We start from the raw sequence: 22,687 nt of genomic DNA, 5'->3' as shown, positions 1-22,687 counted from the left end.
CTGTGCAGCTGTAAATAGTGACGGCTACTTTTTCAACTACTTTTTTACATAGAAATTATTATGGGAAATAGAAAGTAGACAATAAACTCTCTTTGAATAACCACTTTCACATTGATTCCTCTATCTGAAATGATGACTGTAACGTATTGGTAATACATGTGCTTTTACGTAGACGTTGTAAGAATTTTGGACTTTTCTCTGGAGTAAAATAGTGCTTATTGTATGCTTCATTTTGACTAAATCCTAGCATTTTGAAGCTCCTTTCACAGTATAATATGTTGAGGAAGGTAATGCACGGTGTACTTAATACTGAAGGAGCCTTCCTCTCACCCACCTTCCCTCTCCCAAGGCTCTAGGGGCACGACAGTAACTTCAGAAGTCCCAGACATATCAGATTCAGACAAGCCCAAGGTAGCTGACAACTGAGATGTTGTGGGAAGTACAGGAATTTACAGCATAGAGCTTTCATCTACACAGGTGGGCCTGTGGGAGACAGTGGTGTTGAAGTCGTAACAATGAAGCAGGAAGTCTAAGAATTGTAAGATGACCTAGGGAGGCATTAAGTTGTTGACTTTGCTAATAGAAGCTAACAGAAAAACCATAACAGACTAAGTTGACTGAGAAAAGACACATTGAAACAGACATGATTTTTTTTCATTTGAATTTATTTTGTTAGTTAAATTCGTATAGAAGGTGAGGGAAAATAATGGTCACACAAGGGTTTTCTTGAGCATAGTTTTCGGAAGTCACAGTGTTTTAGACATCGACAAAAAGAGTACAACTTCAAATCATTAAATGAAGAAGGAAAGGTAAGGAAACGTAACATGGTGGACAGTGTCTGCCACACCTCTCCTTCATTTTCCAAGTGTACCCTTCTCTCCAAAAAACAAAAACAAAACAGGGTCTGTCTGAAACCCCCCCTACTCATTGTGGACAACTCCCTCCCACTCCCCCCACCCCCCCTCCCCCGCTCTCCCACCCCTCACAAAAATAATAGCAACCAAACAAACAAAAACAACAAAAAACAAATCTGTAACAATAGATATAATTATATATAATATATATTTACTCTTTAAAAATAGAACTTCAGTCTAGTGACTAACATCTGTACAAACTACAAAAATAAAATTTTATATAAATAATTTATATGGCATGACACACATTTGAACGAACCCCCACCCTCCCACTCATATAACTTACACACTCAGGTATTTCTGTATTGAAGCAGTGAATGAATGTAGGTTGTTCTCTTATTATTTTGTTGTTTACTTCCAGAATGCACAGTAGCTACTTTATTTTTCTTTCATAACTCTATGTACCAAAGAAACCCAAGCTGCCACCTAAATCTATTACATTTCCCTGCATTTAAATTGGCAGTGATGTGACCAATACTGAACGACTGAACTTTGTCCATAATACAAACGTACAAATTAAACAAAAACTAAATCACAGAAATGCTGGCTTGCATGTGAGCTACAACGACGTGAGAGAGCGAGAGAGAGAGAGAGAGAGAGAGAGAGAGAGAGAGAGAGAGAGAGAGAGAGAGAGAGAGAGAGAGAGACAGTAAGTGGTTCTTGGAGTAGTTCTCTGCACAAAATGCACTACCTAGTCAACAATTGCACAGGGTTGAAATAATGTCTACCACAAACCTAAAGCAGCCAAAACATTTAAGAGAAAACAAAAACCTCCCTTTGCATTTGATATAAATTCCCTTTCAGAATAAAATTGGGTAAACAACCAGCATTAGTCAAATATTACCCCTTAGACCCCAGTTGAGTTGGAGGACGAGGGGGGGGATGACAAAGTTAGCCTTACCCAATGTACAGCTTAGATAACCCCAGGAAAGAAAAAAAACTCTTCTCATAGCTCCTTCAAGTAATAAAACATGTAGACTGCAAAATAACAACGAGACAACGATCATAATGCAACATGCCAGTGAGCTGGGACACAATGAACGACGCTCAAGAAACTTCAACCCAAAGTGACACCAAGTCAAGTTGCTGACTGCATACAGACATACAGAGCTACAGGTGATTGAAATGGACCAATACATGGTAATATATTAATTTACTGTCTGAACACGGGCTTTATTCTGGATGAGCAGCCTGTGTATTATGGAAGAAACCAAAGGAGAATATGCTATTGTTTTGCTAATAGTATTTGCATCATATCACACCAGTAAATGAAAACACGTCTTGTACATATCAGGGGATTCTTAACATGAAAAAAAAGGTATGAAATTATGCTCTCAAACAAACAGGACAAATATCATATTTACATCCAACTTTGAATATATATACTGTGCTTATGAATTCCAAGAGGGTAGGTGTTGTGAAGGCACAATGGTTGTTATTGGTAGAAGAGGAAGAAAAGATTTACTGAGCTTGTTTGTATTTGTACAGTGCAATCAATGACCAACAATGGATCATCTGAATAGATCATAGCTAGTGTGTGTGTGTGTGTGTGTGTGTGTGTGTGTGTGTGTGTGTGTGTGTGTGTGTGTGTGTGTGTGTGTGTGTGTGTGTGTGTGTGTGTGTGTGTGTGTGTGTGTGTGTGTTACGGAGCTTAATCAATAAGGCACCCTCCACTCTCAGTGTAAGAACATCTAGAATATCTCAAGTTAATTCTCAACTTAGATCGGGGGGAGGGGGGTACTGCAAATTATTTCAATTTTTTTTAAGTGTAGCAGCAAAAAAACAAACACTGGCCTTGTATTTTCAACAACCTAATATCTTAATAACCCCTGACTCTGAACTGTTTTACATATAGCATCTTCTAAATCTATACAAAGGGAGGACCCCCCCCCCCCCCCAATCATCTTATATATCTGACTCTACACAAGAGAATAGCCAAGTTATACAGTACTCTTTTAAATAGTTGTTTCCCTCTTTTTAGTATTAAAATATATACTCATATATTTATATATTCTTAAAACAAGACCTTTTTTTAATATCTTTACAAATAAATCCTCTTGTCTGTGTGAGGTCTATGTACAGATCAAAGAGAACGGGCTGGGTATCGGAGGCAGCCAGAGAAGGATTCCAGACATAGGGGCAGGGTGGGGTAGCAGGGTGTCTAGCAATCTTTGGCTGCCTGGATCCATGGGCCACCTGGAACACAAGAGCAAGGAAGAAAGAAAACTGTGAGAACCATTGTTGAACACCAGTCATAGCTGCACACACAGACATATTCACAGACAGCCTATGTACAGAATGTTAATGTGAAAATATTCTAATATAGTCTAATGTTGATCTACCATAAAATGAAAAGTCAAAGTCTGTAAAAGTGTGTTTAAGTTTCAGTGTTAGACTCACCTTGTGCCTGGTTTGCCTGATAGTGGTTCTGTACAGATTCCAGGTCTTGAAGCTCCAAGGATTCACGCTTGGAAGATTGGGGAGCTTTCCCACAAGATTGTGAAGTCCTCTTAGTGTCCTCAAAACAGTCTGATTCACTGTCCTCGTAGCCCTCATGCATGTAACCCTGGTAGGCCCCCGGTACGCTGGGGTGCACCGCCACAGTCACCGAGGCCGTGGCCGTAACCATGGTAGTAACAGAACTACTGGGCACGGTACCGCCATTATAGGCCGGCATCTTAGTCCTGTTCTGATGAGGCCCTTTATGTGTCTGAGACCTGGGACCACAGTGATTAGTCCTCCCAGGACCTTGGGTCCTGTCACTGGGTAAATGTTGCCTCCTGGGTCCCTGGTCAGAATTGTAATCATATTTGTTATCCCACTGCTTGAGTTGAGAGCTGACCGAGTTAACCGCATTCGGAGAAGATTCATTTAAGAGTTCTTTCTGAGCAGTTACAGATTGGTTCCCTTGGAACGGTTTCACCACCTGGAAGAGCAGAACAATAACAGACATGATTACAATCATGATATTCATTGTTAATAATAATGTACTGCACATCATACTGTATTTGGGCTGTATTATGTATGAAGTAGCAACTAATACTGGGGTGCTTTCATACCGTGAGCTTGGGGAAGCTGGGGTTCTTGCTGGCCTCCAGCAGTATGTGGGAGGTAGGAGGGGTGATGTAAGGACTGCGGTCACCGTACTTGTACTCCTCCCCTATCCCTGACGTGGTAGTCGTCTCAGAGTAGCACTCTGACTCGGAGGACTCTGAGAAGGCCTGTTGTCGCGGGCTGAGTGGGCCGTGTCCCGCGTAGTAGCCGTGGTGGGTCATGGGAGGGGAGAGGGGCTCCGGCGACAGGCAGCTGCCGTTGTCGGACGGGGTGACCTCCGGGGGTGGGCCCATGAGGGAGAGCAGCACGGGTAGCAGCACCAGTCCATTCAGGATCCCCAGCACGGTCAGGATAGCCAGCACCGCAAAGAAGTACCTGGAACACAACCAACACAGAGAGAACATTTAGTCACCAAGGCTCCTTCTGAATGGGAATAAGCGGAGCCACCAGCACTCAGCCACATTAGTAAACAGGCGACACAAGGACACAGTGGAAGGGAGGACACTGCAGAGCTGGGGGGGTAGAATCAGACCACCCTCTCTCAAGCCCTATGTTTGGCCCCATTTCCTTCTCTTTCCCTCCCTTCCCCTGCATTTCCTCTCTCCCTCTGTCCGTCCCTCTCTACTACTGGCAACTTGACAAGTTGGAAGAAAATTCCTGGGCTCCATCTTCTCCGCCTGGGAGCCCTCATCTATCACCACAGCACTGCCACTTCCTGAAAATATGTGTTTACATTAGCCAGCAGATCCTACACGTCAGAAACGCCAGGGCCCTCCCTCCCCTCCCTGTCTCACTGCTGGCTGGGGAGAAGAAGTGTCCCTCTTCTGGCCTCCGAGCCGCTGCTGCCGCTAATGTAATTTTCCCTTCAACAACTTAATATCTGAAGTCAATGAGCTCCAATTTCACCGTGGCGAGGGCAAGGCACCTCTGTGTTTATACTGGGCTGGCCAGTGGAGCCTGCCTGCTCTTCCTGCCTGCTCTTCCTGCCTGCCTATGTCAGCCACATCACCTCACACCTCACAGACACTACATGAGAGAGATAAACAAAGGCCTGTTGGGTGGATGAGTCTCACTCAGCGCTACTACTACTACTACTATCGTGTTTTATATTGAACACTACTACTGTTGGTCAGTGTGTGGAGTGGGCCACAATTGGTAGTAGAGATACATGTAGTGTATATACAGTCAGTGTCCCTTCGTGGTGAGAACAGAGAGGGAACTGTATGCTCTGTCTAGTATCTGAAGGGAACCGGAGTGGATGGGAAGCTGCTCTGGAAGAAAATGTGTGTTTGTGTGTTAAGGGCAGGGGGTAAATCAGACTCTCAACATGCTCCAACAAAAACATCCTTTGATGCTCGTAGTACTGTTAAGAGCCTTCTCTTTGTCTCTCTTGGAGTTGTATGGAGTTGTTGTGGTTCCTAGCTCTGCCCTAAATGATTGCGTGGTGAAGGGTGCTCTGTAATGGGCCACAGAGCTGTGAGGTTGCCTGGCTCTCTGTGAGCCTCTCTGTGCTCTGAGGAAGGGTTGCGGTTGCCACAAGAAAGAGTGTATGAGAAAATTAGAGAGGACTCCACTTAAACGCTAACAGAAAACAGAGGGCTCGGCTCTTTTAACTGCGGTCCAGACTTAAGTAAGAAAAATAGAGTGGATCATGAAAAACAAGAACAAGGATAATAGCATTCTGGAACTTTCATTCATCCCCACCTGAATCTACCCCTCCGGCTTTGTTGGTGTCACACCTCAGAAGGGAAGGTCACTTTTAAGTTCTCAGCAACCTCATGTGCACCTTCCCTTGTGCCTTCCCATTTACTCTTCCACTCTCCCTGTGTCTGTCTCTGCAACAAGGCCAATGGAGTCCGCTCCGTTTTACTCTGGGAAGTCAACTTAACTTGCTATGACAAAATACTTCACCAAACATTTCAGTTCAGTCTTCTCAGCCATGACCGTGCCTCACTTCAAAAAGAGGCCCAAATGTGACTGGTCACTTCTTATGCCCTTGAAAGTAGTTTGAAATGAAGACACACATGCCATAAGGAAGAGCAGAAAAGCAGATGAAACAGGAACCACCATCAGTGTTCACCTCTAGTTACCGTTCAACTCGTTAGATACAGCCACTCACTATGACTATCCTGCGTCCGTGAAAAGTCAAGGGAAAAAGGCACGTGTTTATTTTACAATGTCAACATTCCGAAAGTGGAGCTTGATTTATTTAAGGGTTAAAAAAGAGACCCTTAACTATCCACGTTCCCTCCAAAGAAGACAGTGTTAGGAATTCTGTTGTTTATAGAAACTGTAATCTTTTCCATTTGGAGTCAGGGGTTGGAAGGGGTGGCTTCTTTGGATAGGGGCAGCTGAGCTTGCTGGCCTATTTATTCAGCGTACCACCGCCAGGAGATGTTTACAACAACGTATTTATGCTACTCCCCAGTGAGAGGGACGGCTCTGCTCTGCTACATCTAAACAGGACCTCCTAGTGTGAATGCCCTCCTCTTGCTGCCTGCTAGCCCACCGCCACAATGCACACAGTTAGCTCTCCAACCAACCTCCCAAGCTCCACCACTCTCCTAGAACCACTTACCCTCCTCCTCCTAACAACTCTCTATTCCCACCCTGTTGTTCTTGTCCTTCCTCCTCTCCTCTTTTTTTTCCTTCTCTCCCTTCTTGGTGGAAAAATGATCCTTTCCAGTTCCTCCATGTCGCTTGACAAAAACAGAATGGGAATGCTTGGAGCGTTTCTGCCAAAAAGCCACCCTGAACGTATTTATATTTTCAATGTGCTGCCCTGCTTTCTCAGTAAGCAATTTTTATGTCATGGGCCTGTTTGAGGCTGCTCTCAAGGCTGTGGTTTGGTTCCAGCTGAGGCCAGATTCAGCTGAAAAACATTGCTATTTGCTTTTTTCCACTGAAGCATTTTAGCAGTGAAAAAGAACCCTCCAACAGAAGCCAGAAGCCTTGGTTGGGGGTGAGGGTGGTGGTGGGGGGGTGGTTGGAGGTGGTGGTGGTGACTACTGGTAGGGGTACCACTGACCAGCTCAAACCCAGACTTTTTTTATTGTGGTGCCCTATTTGGGCAGAAATGTTTTCAGCCGGATGATTGGAAAGTTTACAGATTCCTTATGAGAATGGTATGTGTGTGTGTTTGCGCTCATGTTTGTGTGTGTGTGTGTGTCTGTGCTCATATGTGTGGTGTGTGCGAGTCACCACCCCTCAGTGGGTAGTAGAACATGTCCATGTTTATGAGCAGCTGTTCCACACCCTTGATGTTTTCTCCATTTGTTGTTCCTGTGAGGGTGGGGCCACTAGGCCGCTGGGCGGTGAGCGAGGCCTGCAGGCAGCAGCACGAAGGACTGACAGACAGTGCCAGGTGGGGGGGAGCGCATTCCCACCTGCATGCACTGCTGTGGCCCACCACCCACCCTGGCTCCCTCCCCCAGAGGGAAACAGACAACTGTCTCCATGCATCCGCCCCCTTCAGTAGCATAAACACAACACTAGCACTTCCTCCGTAAGGCGACATATGGAGTACTGGAGGGAATCTGCCCAGGAGGAATTGGAGCCTTTCACACTCACCTCAGGATGAAGTCAAACTCGGAGCCAGCCAGCATTAGGACCCCCAGCAAAGTAGAGATGGCCCCGTCAATCACAGGGGCAAACATGTGCTCCAGGGCCACCGCAGAACGCCTGTTCCTATTCCCTACGGCCGTCAGAAAGGCCTGGGGACAAGAGAGAGGACAGAGGCAGAGGGTTAGGGTCAGGCTGTCCAGAACAGACTCATGGGGAAAAAGTAGTGGCTCGTGGCGACATCATCATTCCATCCATGGTAGTAGTGTATCTCTATTTCTTATCTTCATTGACTTTCTCCTAGTTTGTCCATAGAGTGAGGGAGGAAAAGTCCGTACCAAAATCAAATCAAATCAAATCAATGTTTATTGGTCACATACACACATTTGCAGATGTTATCACAGGTGCAGCGAAATGCTTACCAGTGCGATATGGACGGTGAATTCGACGCCGATGCCTACAGAGGCGATAAGGATGACCACTGGGATGGCACTGAGTTTGATGCCGATCAGGCCCATGATACCGAAGAGCTCCACCGTCATCATGGCCAGGATGAAGACCTGAGGAGAGGAACACGGGTTGGTTAGACACTGCCTCAAACTCTGGAGTCACAATGAAACACATCCATTAAAGAGTAGGTATAATTGTTAGAGATCATTTTCACAGCATGTCTTGCACCCACAACCTGATTCACAACCTGATTCTATTAGGTAAGAGTTAAGTCTTACACAACAGAATATTTGACCCGACATTTGGGAGGATCTCACTGTCATCTGCATGACATCGAATTACACTCAGGCCCTAGTCCCACTCTCCCTAGCCCTCTTCCTCACCCTCCCGGGCTGCTCCCTCTCGGGGTTATATTCCCCTATTTTTTAACAAGATAGAGAGAAAGGACTTTGAATTCTTAGCCTCGTGAACCTTTGATGTTGGTAGGGGTCCCAATTTGGTCACGGTTAAATTGGAAATGATAAAACTCTGTTTTATTGCACGGCCACATATAAGCAGTGAAACTATAGAGGCTCCAGCTTAAAGAGAGACAATGTGACTGTGCACATGTAGGCCTGAAAGGACCTTTCCCCCCTCCTTCCCTCCCTCCCTCCCCCTCTCTCTCTCTCTCTCTCTCTCTCTCTCTCTCTCTCTCTCTCTCTCTCTCTCCTCTCTCAATCTCTCTGAAGATTGTGCAGTCTGTCTTCCAGTAGGACTGACTACTTAAATAGAGAAGTTAAATTCATTCCAATTCCAACTGAAACTTGTGCCACACTGACTGAATTGTGCCACTACAGCCCCAATGGTCGGTCACGAGAGTCACCCTTCAGTGCGGTCTGACCAGGCGGGCGGCCCAGGGACCCTCCCCTCACCACCAGGCTTTGTGAAATGTTTCCCAGCCGCTGAGTTGACAGGCCGTCTCCCTCCCAGGCCTGATGGATGGGTTTAGCAGGCCAAGGTCGCGACTGGGCAGATCCGTCCTGTCCCCAATTTTTGACAAAGGGAGCTGGAGGTAAAGTCTTCAGGAGAGCTCCTTTGCATTTCCTTTTCTAAACCCAGCCAGAACAGATTAGAATGACAAAGGCCTGGGGGGTGTGAGCAGCACCCTCTGGCCAACACGCCAAGGGCCCTCCCCAGAGATGGGGCCTCAGCTCCCTCTGTGGCAGGGTTATTGAGCTGTGCTGAGGGAGGGAGGCCTGGGAGGAGGAGGAGTAGGAGGAGAAAGAGGAGAAGGAGAAAGAGAAGGAGAGGGGGGCTGAGCTGAGGGGACTTACAATGATGCCAGCGGTCCAGGGGTTGAGCAGGAGGATGGCACAGACCAGGAAGGTGCAGGCTAGCACCACGCTGACCGCCAGAAGGAACCAGTGTCGCAGGCCGATGTACTGCTCCCAGAACAGGAAGGGGTACCCGTTGGGGTAGTTGAGCACGCCTTTACGGGTGAACTCCTCGCAGATGGTGCGCACACTCTCAATACCCTCAATGAAGTCGGATGCCTGCCTCAGGCCGTTCAGGTAGAAGGGGAACTGGGCAAACTCCAGGGGCTCTGCGGCAGGGACTGCAATACACCACGAGAGGTTAGACCATATGACCTTGGCTCATGGTAGAAACTTCATTAAAAATGGTGCATTTCCATGTGAATTTAAAGAGAGGCCAAGTGGGAGACTTACTGCGCAGGTTCTCTCCGGTGGTATCGTACTTGTCGTGGATCCACTCACGGGGGTGAGGGTAGAAGTTACCCTGAGAGGCAGCATAGCCCAGGGGGTCGTTGCTCACCCACACAGTCAGGTAGATATAGAAGACGTCTGGGTGAATTAGACCGTCCTCATCCACCAGACGACGCGAAGTCAGCTTTTAGACATTTAGAGAGGGACTGGGGTTAGCATTCTCAGTAGCCTGACTGGGACTATACCATCAAATATATTCAAGCTACATTTAAACTTTACTTAACCAGGAAGTCCCATTGAGGTCAGAAGACCTTTTTCCTAAGGGAGACCTGGGGAACAGAGTTCTATCGAAGGCAGTAGGAGCATGGTACTGTGACAATACACACCTGGTTGTAGTTGAAGGGGTCCTTCTTGGAGCCGGTCTGGATGAGCAGCTTGTAGGCCAGAACACCGTCCTCAGTGCCATTACGGTAGTTATCCCAGGTGATCCTGCCTGCCTCCCAGTCTGCATCGAAGGCAGCCTGCAGTCCTAGAGGGGAGAGAACACAGGAGAGCACAGAGTTAGACCGATCTGATCCACCACCACATTCTCATGTTTATTATATTATACAGCTGACAGGGCCACAACATAGGCTGAGATGTTTGGAGCACTATGCCAGGAGTTATACTTTAGAGTAGTGAAAACACGATGGTACGTTTAGAATGAGTCATCTAAGTAAAATAAGACGTTTTACAGAGTGTTCTGAACATTAACCTCCTACAAAACCACACACAAACACATCCAAAAACACGCATCTCTGTTCCTAATATGTCTGTGGGCTGAATAAACTAACCAGCAAAGCCTTTCGTGTTTTCTAAATGACAAAGTCTGGCGGCAGTTAAAAAACAGTTTCGACAGCCTTTCTCTAATTACAGGGAGAACCTGACTAGAAAGGAAATAGCATGGAGGGAGGAGTGGAGAGAGAGAGAGAGGCTTTTATGTCACTCCAGTTCTCAATCGATTGAAGAGTTCTGTTTCTCATGTTTTGGATAGCCGAGCCTGGTTACCCGCGGCCCAGCCTCGATTCGCCTCATAGCTTAATACTTCCTCATGACTAGTCTAGGACCTCCAATATATTTTAGCCAGAGGGAAGAGGCCAAAAGGTGAGGGACATAACCTCTGGCCTTTCTTCTACATCATCTAGCCTCCAGCCCTGCTGGATGGGGGTGAACTTTCACCGCCGCAGGCTTTCTCTCACCTCCTATTCACCCCCCAACCTCCACCCTCGTCCTTACACTGAAGGTAAACATCAAAAACCAACCTCTCCCTCTAAAGACCCTGACATCACTAAAACGCTATACCGCCAGGGGAAGAATCCACAAACAGAGCTCCTTTTCAAACACACTGACTGACTAGGCCTAATAACAGAATCACTATGAAATAAAACAAGATCTCCTTTAGGCAACCTGTATTTACCTCTTAGCCAGTCCTGAAAATAGTGCAGCCACATCCGGGGTAGCTGCTGGTCGCTGTCCCTCACCACGTACTTGACCGAGGTGAAAGAGTTGTGCAGCTGGATGAGGAGACGCTGGGAGCGGGCGTAGTCAAAGCCGTCCATGGTCACCAGGTACATGTTGTAGAAAGAGAAGTACTTGAACTGGGCGTTGATGAAGTCGTACTCCTTGGTGTCGCGGGGCACAATGTCGGTCAGGTAGAGTCCGTCATGAACCATGGTGGTTCCGTACAAGCTGAGCCCCAGCAGAGTCACGAAGAGGACCACGACCACCACCTTGCTCTCTGGCTTTAGGAGGAGAGGAGCGTACTTGTCCCGGGCAAAGCTTGACAGGTTCCAGCGAAAGAAGGGGAGAGGAACACACTCCCTGGCCTCCTTGGACTCGTCCATCTGGGCCAGGAGGTCCCGGGTGGAGCTGGAGGGGGTGAAGAGCTGGGAGCCGTAGGGGTCGGTGGGGGAAGGGGGAGCGGGGGAGGTGGCCACCACCACAGATGGAGGGCTGGTGGAGATCTGGGAGGTGGGGGGCAGGATGGTGACTATGTGCTGGCCCGCAGCATCACACTGGGTGAAGGCCTGGACGGTGGTGGTGATCTGGGTGCTAGTGGTGATGGTGGAGCCTGTGTAGGTCGTTGTAGTCTGGGCGCCAGGCGCGTGGCTATGGGTGGTGTTGTCGTTGGCATCGGAGAACTCCTGGGGTTGGATCTGGATGACCCGGGAGGAGCAGGGGCTGTAGAAACAACACAGGATGTCCAGACGTTTGACCTCCCGACGGTGCAGGTCCAAACTCAGGATGGCCGGGAAGATAAGAAGCACCATGGCGAAGTTGAACACCACAATAATGGCCGCCTAGGGAGAGAGATAGAAAGAGAGGGGGAAGGAGGGGGAGAAATAAAGGAGAGAGAGAAATACTGTTTAGGAGAGGGGCCAACCCTGTTCATGACATCGCTCCACGCCGCCACCCGACTCCACAGCTGCCGCTTGAGCTCCACAAAAAAAGGGCTTTACATTCAAGCTCCCTTGCTGTTTTAGTGCCTCGGATTCAGTCCCAGAAAGAAAAAAAAGTGCTCCCTAAATCACCAGCGAAAATAGTCAACAAGCCAGGGAACTGAGGTAAAGGAAAAGGCTGCTGCTGCTCTCTCTGCGAGTCTGTGCAGGACCCCTCCTACCTCCCTACTCTACCGCCCTGGGGGTGACATTATAGTCGGTATGGTTTCAAGGAACCAAGGACCACCCAGGGGGAGGCGGGAAGATCACAGAGCTAGAGGCTGACGGCCCAGTGATATACTGATCCACTCCTCCTCTGATTATTTCCCTACCCTCCCCACATGAGAGAGGGGGGGGGGGGGGGGGGCTGTCCTGGCACTGTAGGTGCAGTGAGCAATAAAAAGAGGAAGAGAAAAGAACAAAGATCCCCCTCTGAATAAATGTCACTTCTGAAAAGTTTTTCTTTCTCTTTGTGGCAGAGGCCTGCGGCCCACTTTTCTTGGTGTGTGTGTGTTTCCCTTGGTGTGTGTGCCTGGCACTACTGGTTCCATGGCAGAGCTAGGCAGTGTAAACACAGTGGGGCATACAGCACAGTCTAGTACCTGCAGAGAGAAGGCGCGCAGTGCTGGGATGGGGACCAGGGCTGCCATGAAGAAGGCGATCATGTTGTTGATGGAGGTGAGCGCCACGCTGGTGCCAGTCCTCCTCAGGCAGTCCCCTGTTCTCTCCTGCAGGGACAAAACACAGCCAACAGTTCATACCAGACAAGCCAGAGAATATAAGTAACTGTTGTTGTTCTAACTAACATAACTAAGCATGCATCACAGAATGCACCCTATTCCCTATATACCGCACTACATTTGACCAGAGCCCTGGCTGGTCAAAAGTAGTACACTATATAGTGAATAGGGTGTCTCTCTTTTGGGACAAGATTACAGTGGGTCAACAGGTGATTGAACTAGGGGGCATGGGGAGGGGAGGTATCTAGCTTACCTTAAAGGGGATGTTGATGCCAGTCTCAGTGAAGGAGTGGGCCAGAAGGAACATGTCATCCACACCGATCCCCAGAGCCAGGAAGGGAAGAACCTGTGTGGTGGCAGCGTTAAAGGACAGGCCCAGCAGAGAGCACAGCCCCAGGCCAGCTGCCACAGACAGAGCCACCAGGAGCACACCAGCCAGCCCCACGGCCCCCTGGGACTTGGCACAGTCCCAACGGAGCATGGTCACACAGGCATAGGCCAGCTAGATTAAGACGAGAGAGAAGAGAGAGGTTGAGAGTTTGAACTTTGAACTCAGCACAGGCAAACAGGAATCAGTATAGAACTATTGACATCTATGATGAACCTACAGTAGCGAGAGTAGGTTACTACTTACCATGAGCAGGTAGCCTCCAGCCACCCGAATGACACTGACATCAGAGAAGGACTTCATGATGTCGTTGAGGGTGGTGGTGGAGAAGGCGTGGATCTCTGAAGTGGAGTTTTGGGGGATACTGCCATGAGCCACCTGGAGGGAAAATAAAATAACTTTCTTTAAATACAGGTTAGGGGTCAAAAAGAGAATGTACAGTTTATTTTTTATTTTAATTACGTACACCAGTAGTAGTGACCTAGTTTGGGTTGTGGCTCGTGAGGTCATGTCAGTTAACACTTAAATTCCTCTTGATATTCTTCTCCCATACAAACAATGTATTCTTCAAAGATGACTTCATATTTTAAATCAACAACACGCAAACAAGATATGGCTGAGCCCCTATGAAGCTTGACAACAGGAATAATGACCACAGATGCCAGAGAGCAAAGGTCAGGGGGATCAAATGAGATCACATGGTCTCTCAAGCTACTCCATCAGCAACATGAATGGCCGACAACCTTAGGGGAACCCAACACCCTGCACTTTGTTTTTACAGTGACCATCCCCCTCTCCTCATCTCCCAATCTCTCTCTCTCCTTTCCTTCTCTCTCTCCTCTCCCTCTTTCTCTCTTCCTCTCTCCCCTCTCCTTTCCCTCTCTCACCCTCCTCTCCCTCTCTCCTCTCCCTCTTTCTTCCTCTTCTGCGAGCTGGTATTGCTGGAGGCATGACCCCCCAGCCATTCAGTCAGCATGCTGGGTGTCAGCTATCACAAAAACAGCTTGTTCCTATAACTGGGAGTCTGTCAGTGGCCTCCTCGGAGGACTCCGTTTACTAGGCAGCTGAGGATTGATGGAATTCAGGCAGACGTTGCAGTCCCTGGGCCAAAGCCCCTCCTCTATGCATGTGGCAGGTAAACTGGATGACTCATACTTAAAAGGGTAGGGGAAAAACAAGCCAACCCGAGGCCAACTTTAAGGACGCACTATGATTTGCTCTCTGATTTCTTATTTGCCGGTATATTACTCAAATGGGTCGAGACAGGTTGGTGAAAGGTGCAGGTGGCAGAGGCGGGGGAGCTAGGGGCCAGAAACATAGGCTATGTCCCAAATTGAACAGGTATAGTGCGCTACTTAGTGCACTACTTTTGACCCACACATACCTCCACGAACTTCCTCTGCCAGGACTCCAGGATGGCGGTGGCCTTGTCCTCGTTCCAGTTGATGTCATGGATCTCATAGTCGTCCTTAAAGTGTTCGTAGAGCTGCTTGGGGCTCATCAGGAGAAACATGGTCTGGAGTGCCTCCGCACTGCAGGAGACAGAGAGAGAGACACAGTCAGACGCCTGCGGCCAAGTGAGCTCAAGCCACACACAGGAGTCATGTTCCCCCCATTCAAGACCCCCCCAAATACTACAGAGGAACCTTAGGAGTCCTCTTGTCAAGAGACTCCTGTCTTGGCTGTCATAGATATTACATACTCTGATCTGTGGCATATCAACCAAAAGGTGGTTGTATACAGTGTAAGTGGGTGGAGAAGTCAGCTGTTGGCTAGTGTTCTCAGGCTCTAACTCCTGAACGGGGGAAAGCAGGTGTCCTGCTGCCTTTCCACAGCGAGCACAGATGGCCCTGAAGGCGACTTGGCACCGATGTGGGAGTTCTGGGGTAAAAATGTGATTGAGATTACCGTAAATCAAATCATGGAATAAAGTCTGTGGCTTTAAAGGACTGTATCACTTCCCTCCAGATTTGCCAGGGTCGTGATCCGGGCAGTGGCCCAACACTGTCACTCCATTCATACTTGTGCTGTGGTTTTAAATTCAATTGAAATGAAAGAAAGTATTCAGAATACTCAAAAGAGCCCAGGAATCATGTCTCACACATATGGCAGTATCTCAAGATGTTTTACAAATCCTTGTAATGTGTACACCCCTGTATTGTAAATTATTGTTGGTGTCCCCTTTTCCTTTCTCTGACTTAAAAGGACAGGCTACCTTTCTCCCACTCTCCTCCACAACAAATCTGTCCTTAGTTTATGTGGCTGTCCATCATGTTTAATTGGTCTGTCCTACGCAGGGGTCAGAGGAGGAAACTGATCCTGCTTCATGTGAGGCATTCCTCGGATGTGTGAGGTTATTAGGAGTCAGAGGCATTCCTCAGATGTGTGAGGTTATTAGGAGTCAGAGGCATTCCTCAGATGTGTGAGGTTATTAGGAGTCAGAGGCATTCCTCAGATGTGTGAGGTTATTAGGAGTCAGAATCATTCCTCAGATGTGTGAGGTTATTAGGAGTCAGAGGCATTCCTCAGATGTGTGAGGTTATTAGGAGTCAGAAGCATTCCTCAGATGTGTGAGGTTATTAGGAGTCAGAGGCATTCCTCAGATGTGTGAGGTTATTATGAGTCAGAGGCATTCCTCAGATGTGTGAGGTTATTAGGAGTCAGAAGCATTCCTCAGTGCTAGCTAGGCCCTCACTACCCTCGCCCTCAATCTCCCCCTGTCCCCGGTGTACACCCCCTCCCGCTCTCACCTTTGCAAAGCATTCTGGGTGTCCTTGACCCGACCGCCCAGGATCAGCTCCTCCTGCCAGTGCATGAACTTTTTGGAGAAGCCGTGGCAACCGCCTTGGAGCTGCCCAGAAATGTCAGGACTCTGTGGAGGGAGGGAGACAGACAGGCAGAGCTAACAGTTAGCTTATTTAACAACCAGGCACATCGGACTCACAAGAATACCCTCCTCTTTAAAAGGAGGGGGGTGGGGTGGAACCAGCCTACCTCTCTCAGGTCCTTGTTGGGTGCGCTGAGGGGGCAGTCGGAGTCATTGGGGTCCAGGCAGGGGCGGTTCATGTAGGCGTGGCCCACCTGGGCCTTGTCCAGCATCTCCCTGAAGCCCTCCAGACTGGTGAACTGGCTGAGCTCCTCCATCAGCTTCAGAGGGTCCAGGTTCATCCACTGGATGTCCGGCATCCCCCTGTAGAGGAACACAACAACATACAGGCTCAGTGGGAGTCGCAGGGCACAGTAGAGCGATGCCATGGCTATAGCAATCACTTTATATACAGTCCTGTTAAGTCCAGTTCAGCTGTGCTCTTTCTGCAGCACGTTCTGCCCCTCCCTTTTTCTTTCCTTTCCTCCTCCAGCTGCACCCATGCCACCGTACGTACCTACACCTCCCCATCTCCCTTCCTGTATGCTACTGGCTGGTTCTGATCTTGCCCCGCCTCTGCTGGGCTCTCCCTGGTGACGAGGAGCTGCAGATACTGCGTTTATAAAGTAGCGTTTATTATCCTGTTACACGGGGGCCACAATGCGGAGGGAAAAACACGGCGGCAGGCTGCTCGCGCCTATTTCTTAACTTTGTGCATCGAGTCATAACAATTACCTCTGCCTCTAAACATCTTGATAAGGCTGCAGTGGAGCAGTGAGAGGGCTGGCTGGTGGGTAGCTGAGCAGGGAGTCTGTCTGTGTGCTCTCTCTGTTGGGTTGATTGCCTGCCTGCATCTCACGCTGGTTAGTGGTGTGATGTTCACAGAGCCTTTCAAAATGCCTAATCCTAAGGCTTTTCGCTGCTGCTGCCTCTGGGTCCTCCTCCATGCTACATTTATAATTTTCTCCAAAGAGCAGGCAATTATGTGGCCTGAGGGATAACTCTTTGGTGTCAGTTGACAGCTTTTGCTGTACCAAGTAAACTTAGTACAGTGCGCTAACTCAGTGGCTCCCACCAGTACAAAGAGAGTACTTGCCAAGAGGAAGCATCCTCTGCTTTACAGGATTGCCCTTGCAACATCTGTATTCTACCACATTACCCATAATACACCACACAACCAGAAATGGCCTCGGCTCCATAAGGTCGTAATGTCTCCCGGCTCGTAATGTTTTTTACTTTTCCCTCCTTCCTGTGTTAAAATTGTACCATTTATATATATATATATAACCCCCTTGGTCAATTGAATTATTTTATTTTTAATTTACATTCTCACACCTCCAAAAAAAATCCAATAATCAAACTATCAACAACAAAAAATATACAAGAAACAAGAACTCAGACCATTACAAGTCATAAAATAATGCTGTACCAATCATATAAAAAGGCCATTTACATTTGAGGCCATTTACTTTAGTTGGTAGAGAGAGAAAGGAATCCCCAAAGTGTCCTAACTCTGGGCCCAACCTCACTCCAATGATTCATGAAGAGAGTGGCTTCAAATAAAGCTGCTACTCTCCCATTCCCACATACCAAGCGCCTTTGCTCCTGCTTGCAAAGAGAGGCTCCTTTATCTGCTATTTTTTGCTCGAGTGAACCGGCCTAGGCCCTTTTGTTTTTCCATAGATTGCTGCTCTTTGTTCTCTCAAGTTTTTTTCTCTCTCCCTCTCCCTCTCTCCCTCTTTTTGCATTAAAAAACTCGGCTGAACTGAAGCGGAAGCTAGAGGGGACATTAGCCTCAGTGGCCAGGCCACCCCCAGCTCTCTTCAGCGCAGCAAAAATAAATGGCAAATAAATAACAACACAGACATTTTTTAAGAAAATATTTCAACACTGTGATTTAGGGGAATACTTGTGGATCTGTGATCATCAAAGGCCCTTCCCCTCTCTCTCCTCTCACACTACATGAGCAAAAGTAAATACAACCCATATTTATGTTTATTTAATTTCCCTTTTGTACTTCAACTATGTGCACATTTTTACAATACCGTACATTGCCATAATGTACTGTATGTCTCTATTCTTGTGAGTGTAATGTTCACTGTTCATTTCTATTTAACATCTATTTCACTTGCTTGGCAATGCCAATAAAGCCCTTAGAATTGAATTGAGAGAGAGAGAGAGACAGAGAGAGAGAGCTCCCTGCCAGGTGAATGGAGAAAACACTGTTTGTTGTTCAATGTGCACGCCTGTGGCTGCAAAAAACTATTTTCAAAACCCTTAAACTGAACTATTGGTTTTACCTGAATTTATAATCAATATATTTGATATGCGGAAAGTGAAAACAATTGGAGTTATTGAAATATCAATTTAGAGTGTGATACTTATCTTTTAGGATTTTTTCCCCCGCAAGGAATATGATAAAAAGCATCTTAAAATAACCAAACTCCACTGTTCATTTCTTGTACGCTCTTTGGGGACCAAGCATAATGCCCATTTTATTTGTTGGACAACTTACAGCTCAGAGCCCGGGCGATTACCATGAGAATGCACAGTGTTACCCATTGCTGACAAAGCTGAGCCCCCCTCCAGGGCCCCCTCACTGATGGACACTCACTCGTAAACTGAAAGAATGCTTACCATTGTCTGACCCAAAGGTTCCCCTCCCCCCCTTTACCAACCCACCCAGTAGCAGCCATCTCCTCCCTCCATCTCTCCCTCCCTCCCTCTCCCTGTCCCCTTTCCATGAGGGCCTTCCCCTGCTCGGCTGGGGGACTGTGTGTGTGTGTGTGTGTGTGTGTGTGTGTGTGTGTGTGTGTGTGTGTGTGTGTGTGTGTGTGTGTGTGTGTGTGTGTGTGTGTGTGTGTGTGTGTGTGTGCGTGTGCGTGCGTGTGTGTGAGCGTGTGTGTGTGTGTGTGTGTTAGACCACTCAGAGCTACGACGACAGGAGAAGCATAGGTGACAACTGAAGTAGGCCTCTTCCTAACAACAGGGCTAACCGGCTCTTTAGTCACAGCTTGATGTTAGGTTATTACTGCCACCATTGTAGGTTATTACTGCTGCCACTGTATTGGATCCAAACTAAAGCCTCTTGTTAAGAAGAGTGTGTGAGAACCAGGAGGTCAATTGAGATTTTGTAGCCAAGCCACATTCCCTGGCCCCTGCCAAACCCAACGTATAAATAAGGTGAAAGGGGCCAAGCTAGCTGGACAGGGGCCCTAACGTAACTCTAATACTGGGATTCAAGATAGCTGATTTTTGAAAACACTAAAAAAACATTCTGTATTTCCAAGTAATATGGAAGAAAATAATTTGCACCATTTGAAGGACAAATATTCTGGAACTTACGGTAAGTATGCTGACCCCCCCTGGAGCTTTGCACCTTCCCAGAAACAGTCCAGTGGGGTAACAATCATACAGGGGAACAGCTTGTCAATCATCTGCAAAACATGGATACAGTCATCAGTTATTATCCCCTATCAAAAGTACATAAAACAGATCCATAACCAAAACCATGCATGGTGATTGCAATGGACAGAAAATAACAGGGAGGGATATTTCATTTTTTCAACTTACCCTTTCAATCATGACATTTTCTATGATAGGGACTCCAGATTTGTAGCATATTTTATTAAGATCCCATGATCTGAGGAGAGAAGACATGCAGAACATCAGATATGTGACCACAGACAACCCCCTTTTATTTAGTTGTAGGGTAATCCCCAGTGACCCATGGGTCTACTTACTTTCCAAACAGAGACACTTGGACCTTGCTGGCCGAGAGCGCTGCCTCCAGGTGAAGCAGCAAAGCATCCTGGGTTAGAATGTTAGTTCCTTCCTGTTTGGGGGTTTGTATGAGCATCTGCGACGTGAACACAGACTCCTCTCCTTGCTTCTCCTTGGTGTAGCGCAGCTCCCGACTCACTCGGCTACCGGCTAGAAGGGAGAAGAAGAAGAGAAATGGAGAGGGGGGGGATTGGGTTAAAGACTCATCTCATCTCCCACATATATAAGAGCTATTGGGTTATTTCTCTTCGTTGCGCTGCGATTTGACAAGACAACTGACCCTCATTACCACTGCAGAGGAAGCATGATGCAAGCTAAAACGTCAATCAACAGAGCGAATGAAGCACAGAAAGGTCCACAGAGTGTACAGTTCTGGGGGCTTTGGGGATAGATATGAAGCTTTTTAAGATTCACAGTTTAATTTAATTGCAGCCTCGGTAGTGGGAAAAAAAGCCACTAATTAGGCTGCTTTTCTAAGTTTCATATTTCTGTCCAACCCTCCTCCGACTCCCCAAGACTTGGATTCTAAATAGCTGTGTAGTTCAAACCAGAGTCCTTGGCACAGGTCCAAAGGATACAGAGACCCACAGCAGAGAGGGGGGGGGGGGGGGGGGGGGGGGGGGGGCGAGATATACAGGGAGAGAAATCTGCTGGATATGACTATGCACAGCTCATATTATAATCACACTAGTGCAACAAGCATTGCAGACACGCGAACACACACACATGTTCCGAGTTGGATCCCTGTATTGAAACAACTGTGGCGTGAGTATAGTGAGTGTGGTACACATATGCACTGCACATACACATGAACACAGATCGGCCAACGCCCTTGCCCGTGTTGGTTTTGAAGGCACTTCAGACACAAGACGTCTAGCCAAGAGAAATTGGTCAAAGCTTCTCATTGGCTCCCTCTGTGAAACAGATGTGTCCTGTTAGGGAATTCCTCCTCACTGTGCCCTGGTGCCCAAACACCAAACCCCATCACTAACAACACGGCACGGAATGGCAGCACCACCATCCCTAGTTTCACAGTCTATTTCACCTGGGACCTGATCATGTAAGAAACTGACAACGGTCAAAAACACAGCCTCTAGCCTACTCAGACTGTTTCAGTACAAAACGAAGGCACAACATACCATCAATTTTTTTACAGCAGACTTTCCCCATACCAGAACTAACCCATCAGAGAAGGAGAGGGAGATTCTAGTAGAGAGAGAGAGAGATAAGGGTGGTAGCAGGGTTGGATGGGAGAGAACAACGAGGCAGAAATGCTGTTGATCTGGTATGCAGAGCCGGGATGAAAGCATCAAAGCCCTGAGAGGAAACTCTGGAGTCCAGCCCCGTAATTACCAGAGGCTGCCCTGAAAAGAGTGAGCAGGGTATCTGCGGCAATGCCAAGGGCACATGAAACGCACCGCTCTGGATCAGAGTGGGCCCGTCTGCCCCTCCGTGTTCCACTACATGACAATCCTGCAGAGGCTGGCTCTCACTGTAGCCACCTCGCCTCTCAGCTTCTCTCCCTGGCTTTCTCTCTTCCACTCTTTCCCTCTGTCTCCCCTCTCCCTCTCTTCCTGGCACCACCTTACCCAATCCAGACGCAGCTCCTCTAATTGAGGGAGAAGAAAAAAACGATCCTCTCCCCGGCTCTCGAAGTGTAAGATTAGATTATAACTGGGTTGGAAAATCTTTCTGGGCTTTCTTCTAGCCTTCATAGTTGGCTTTGTGAATTCACAGAATCAAACCACGCTTAAAAACAGACACTTTTGTTTCACTTGAGACATTCTGCCCATATTTAATACATTGGGGGAATCTACAGGAACTGATTTTCAATCTTTGGGCCTGTAATTACAGGGCTCCTGAAGTAAATTATAGCTATTTGTGTCTTGTTCCGCCCATCTGGACCACCCAACTAGAGCCCCGGCCTCGCCACTCAGTCACTGTTCTGCTCCGAGAGAGAGAGAGCTCAGCCACTCACCAGATGGAGGCTGCTCCGCTCTGCTCCTATCCGCTCGGCCTGCAACCAACAGCCCTTAAAGAGACAGTCGCCCAAATACTTCTCACCAAGCAGCCAGAAAAGTTTGAGGAAAGTGTATGGAATTTGGGGCCTGTGATTCTCTGAATATTTGACATTAAAAGTGGAGCGAAATCACATGTGAAGCATTAGGCCCAAATCATTTTTCATGAGGAGACTGTCAAAACGTAACACGTAGTTATCCTTCAACAATCCCATATTGGACGGGGAAATCAGATAACTGTAAATAATATCATAACATGGTAGAAGAGATCAGGGAGCTCATACTTCTTCACAAAGCCACTCAGGGTGCTGCGCTCCAAACAAAGCACCTCCATTTGTTCTCCCTCTCTTCCATTTTTCACATCAACCCCCGGAGGTGACATCCCCATACAGCCCAATTATCCACAATTATGGTCCATCTCATCTTCTAAGCATATGCAGGGACACGATCCATCAATCAACCCTTTTTATAGCGTAGGCATTTTGGAGTGAGGACTAGCCATTCCTATGCTAAAGCTAATCTCCATCCAGATGGGGTTCTCACTGCTTCTCAGTGGGACTAGGCTGGGGCTGGCCAGAGAGACAGACAGGCAAGGGTAGCAGGTATGAGGGAGAAGGCCTCCCGTCCAAAGCCCGGACACAGGGCCAGGCAGGCCTATCAGGCTTGTGTGGATGTGTGTGTATGTGCGAGTGCTAGTTCCCCTCTCAGTGGGCAGTATAGAAAGTGGCATGTA

At 47.7% G+C, this 22,687-nt stretch overlaps 1 protein-coding gene across 1 annotated transcript in view; it reads right to left on the bottom strand.

Annotated features, from left to right (window-relative positions):
- Positions 1-647: 647 nt before the first annotated feature.
- Positions 648-22,687, bottom strand: part of ptch2 (patched 2) — a 31,052-nt gene continuing 9,012 nt past the window's right edge. The window contains exons 3-20 of the mRNA XM_021613249.2: positions 19,897-20,086; positions 19,727-19,796; positions 19,499-19,590; positions 16,282-16,477; positions 16,038-16,159; positions 14,672-14,819; positions 13,534-13,665; positions 13,153-13,401; positions 12,762-12,887; positions 11,139-12,021; positions 10,069-10,211; positions 9,686-9,866; positions 9,293-9,573; positions 7,952-8,089; positions 7,539-7,681; positions 3,974-4,343; positions 3,315-3,840; positions 648-3,110 (exon numbers count right to left, since the gene is read on the bottom strand). Coding sequence (XP_021468924.1) covers positions 3,076-3,110; positions 3,315-3,840; positions 3,974-4,343; positions 7,539-7,681; positions 7,952-8,089; positions 9,293-9,573; positions 9,686-9,866; positions 10,069-10,211; positions 11,139-12,021; positions 12,762-12,887; positions 13,153-13,401; positions 13,534-13,665; positions 14,672-14,819; positions 16,038-16,159; positions 16,282-16,477; positions 19,499-19,590; positions 19,727-19,796; positions 19,897-20,086 — 4,025 coding nt within the window. The 3' untranslated portion in view covers positions 648-3,075. The remainder of the gene's footprint in view (positions 3,111-3,314; positions 3,841-3,973; positions 4,344-7,538; positions 7,682-7,951; positions 8,090-9,292; positions 9,574-9,685; positions 9,867-10,068; positions 10,212-11,138; positions 12,022-12,761; positions 12,888-13,152; positions 13,402-13,533; positions 13,666-14,671; positions 14,820-16,037; positions 16,160-16,281; positions 16,478-19,498; positions 19,591-19,726; positions 19,797-19,896; positions 20,087-22,687) is intronic.

The sequence above is a fragment of the Oncorhynchus mykiss genome, chromosome 8, assembly GCF_013265735.2.
Source record: "Oncorhynchus mykiss isolate Arlee chromosome 8, USDA_OmykA_1.1, whole genome shotgun sequence".
In the NCBI taxonomy this organism is placed as follows: domain Eukaryota; kingdom Metazoa; phylum Chordata; class Actinopteri; order Salmoniformes; family Salmonidae; genus Oncorhynchus; species Oncorhynchus mykiss.
Note: the sequence above shows the minus strand (reverse complement) of the source record. Positions and strands in the feature narration are given on the sequence as shown.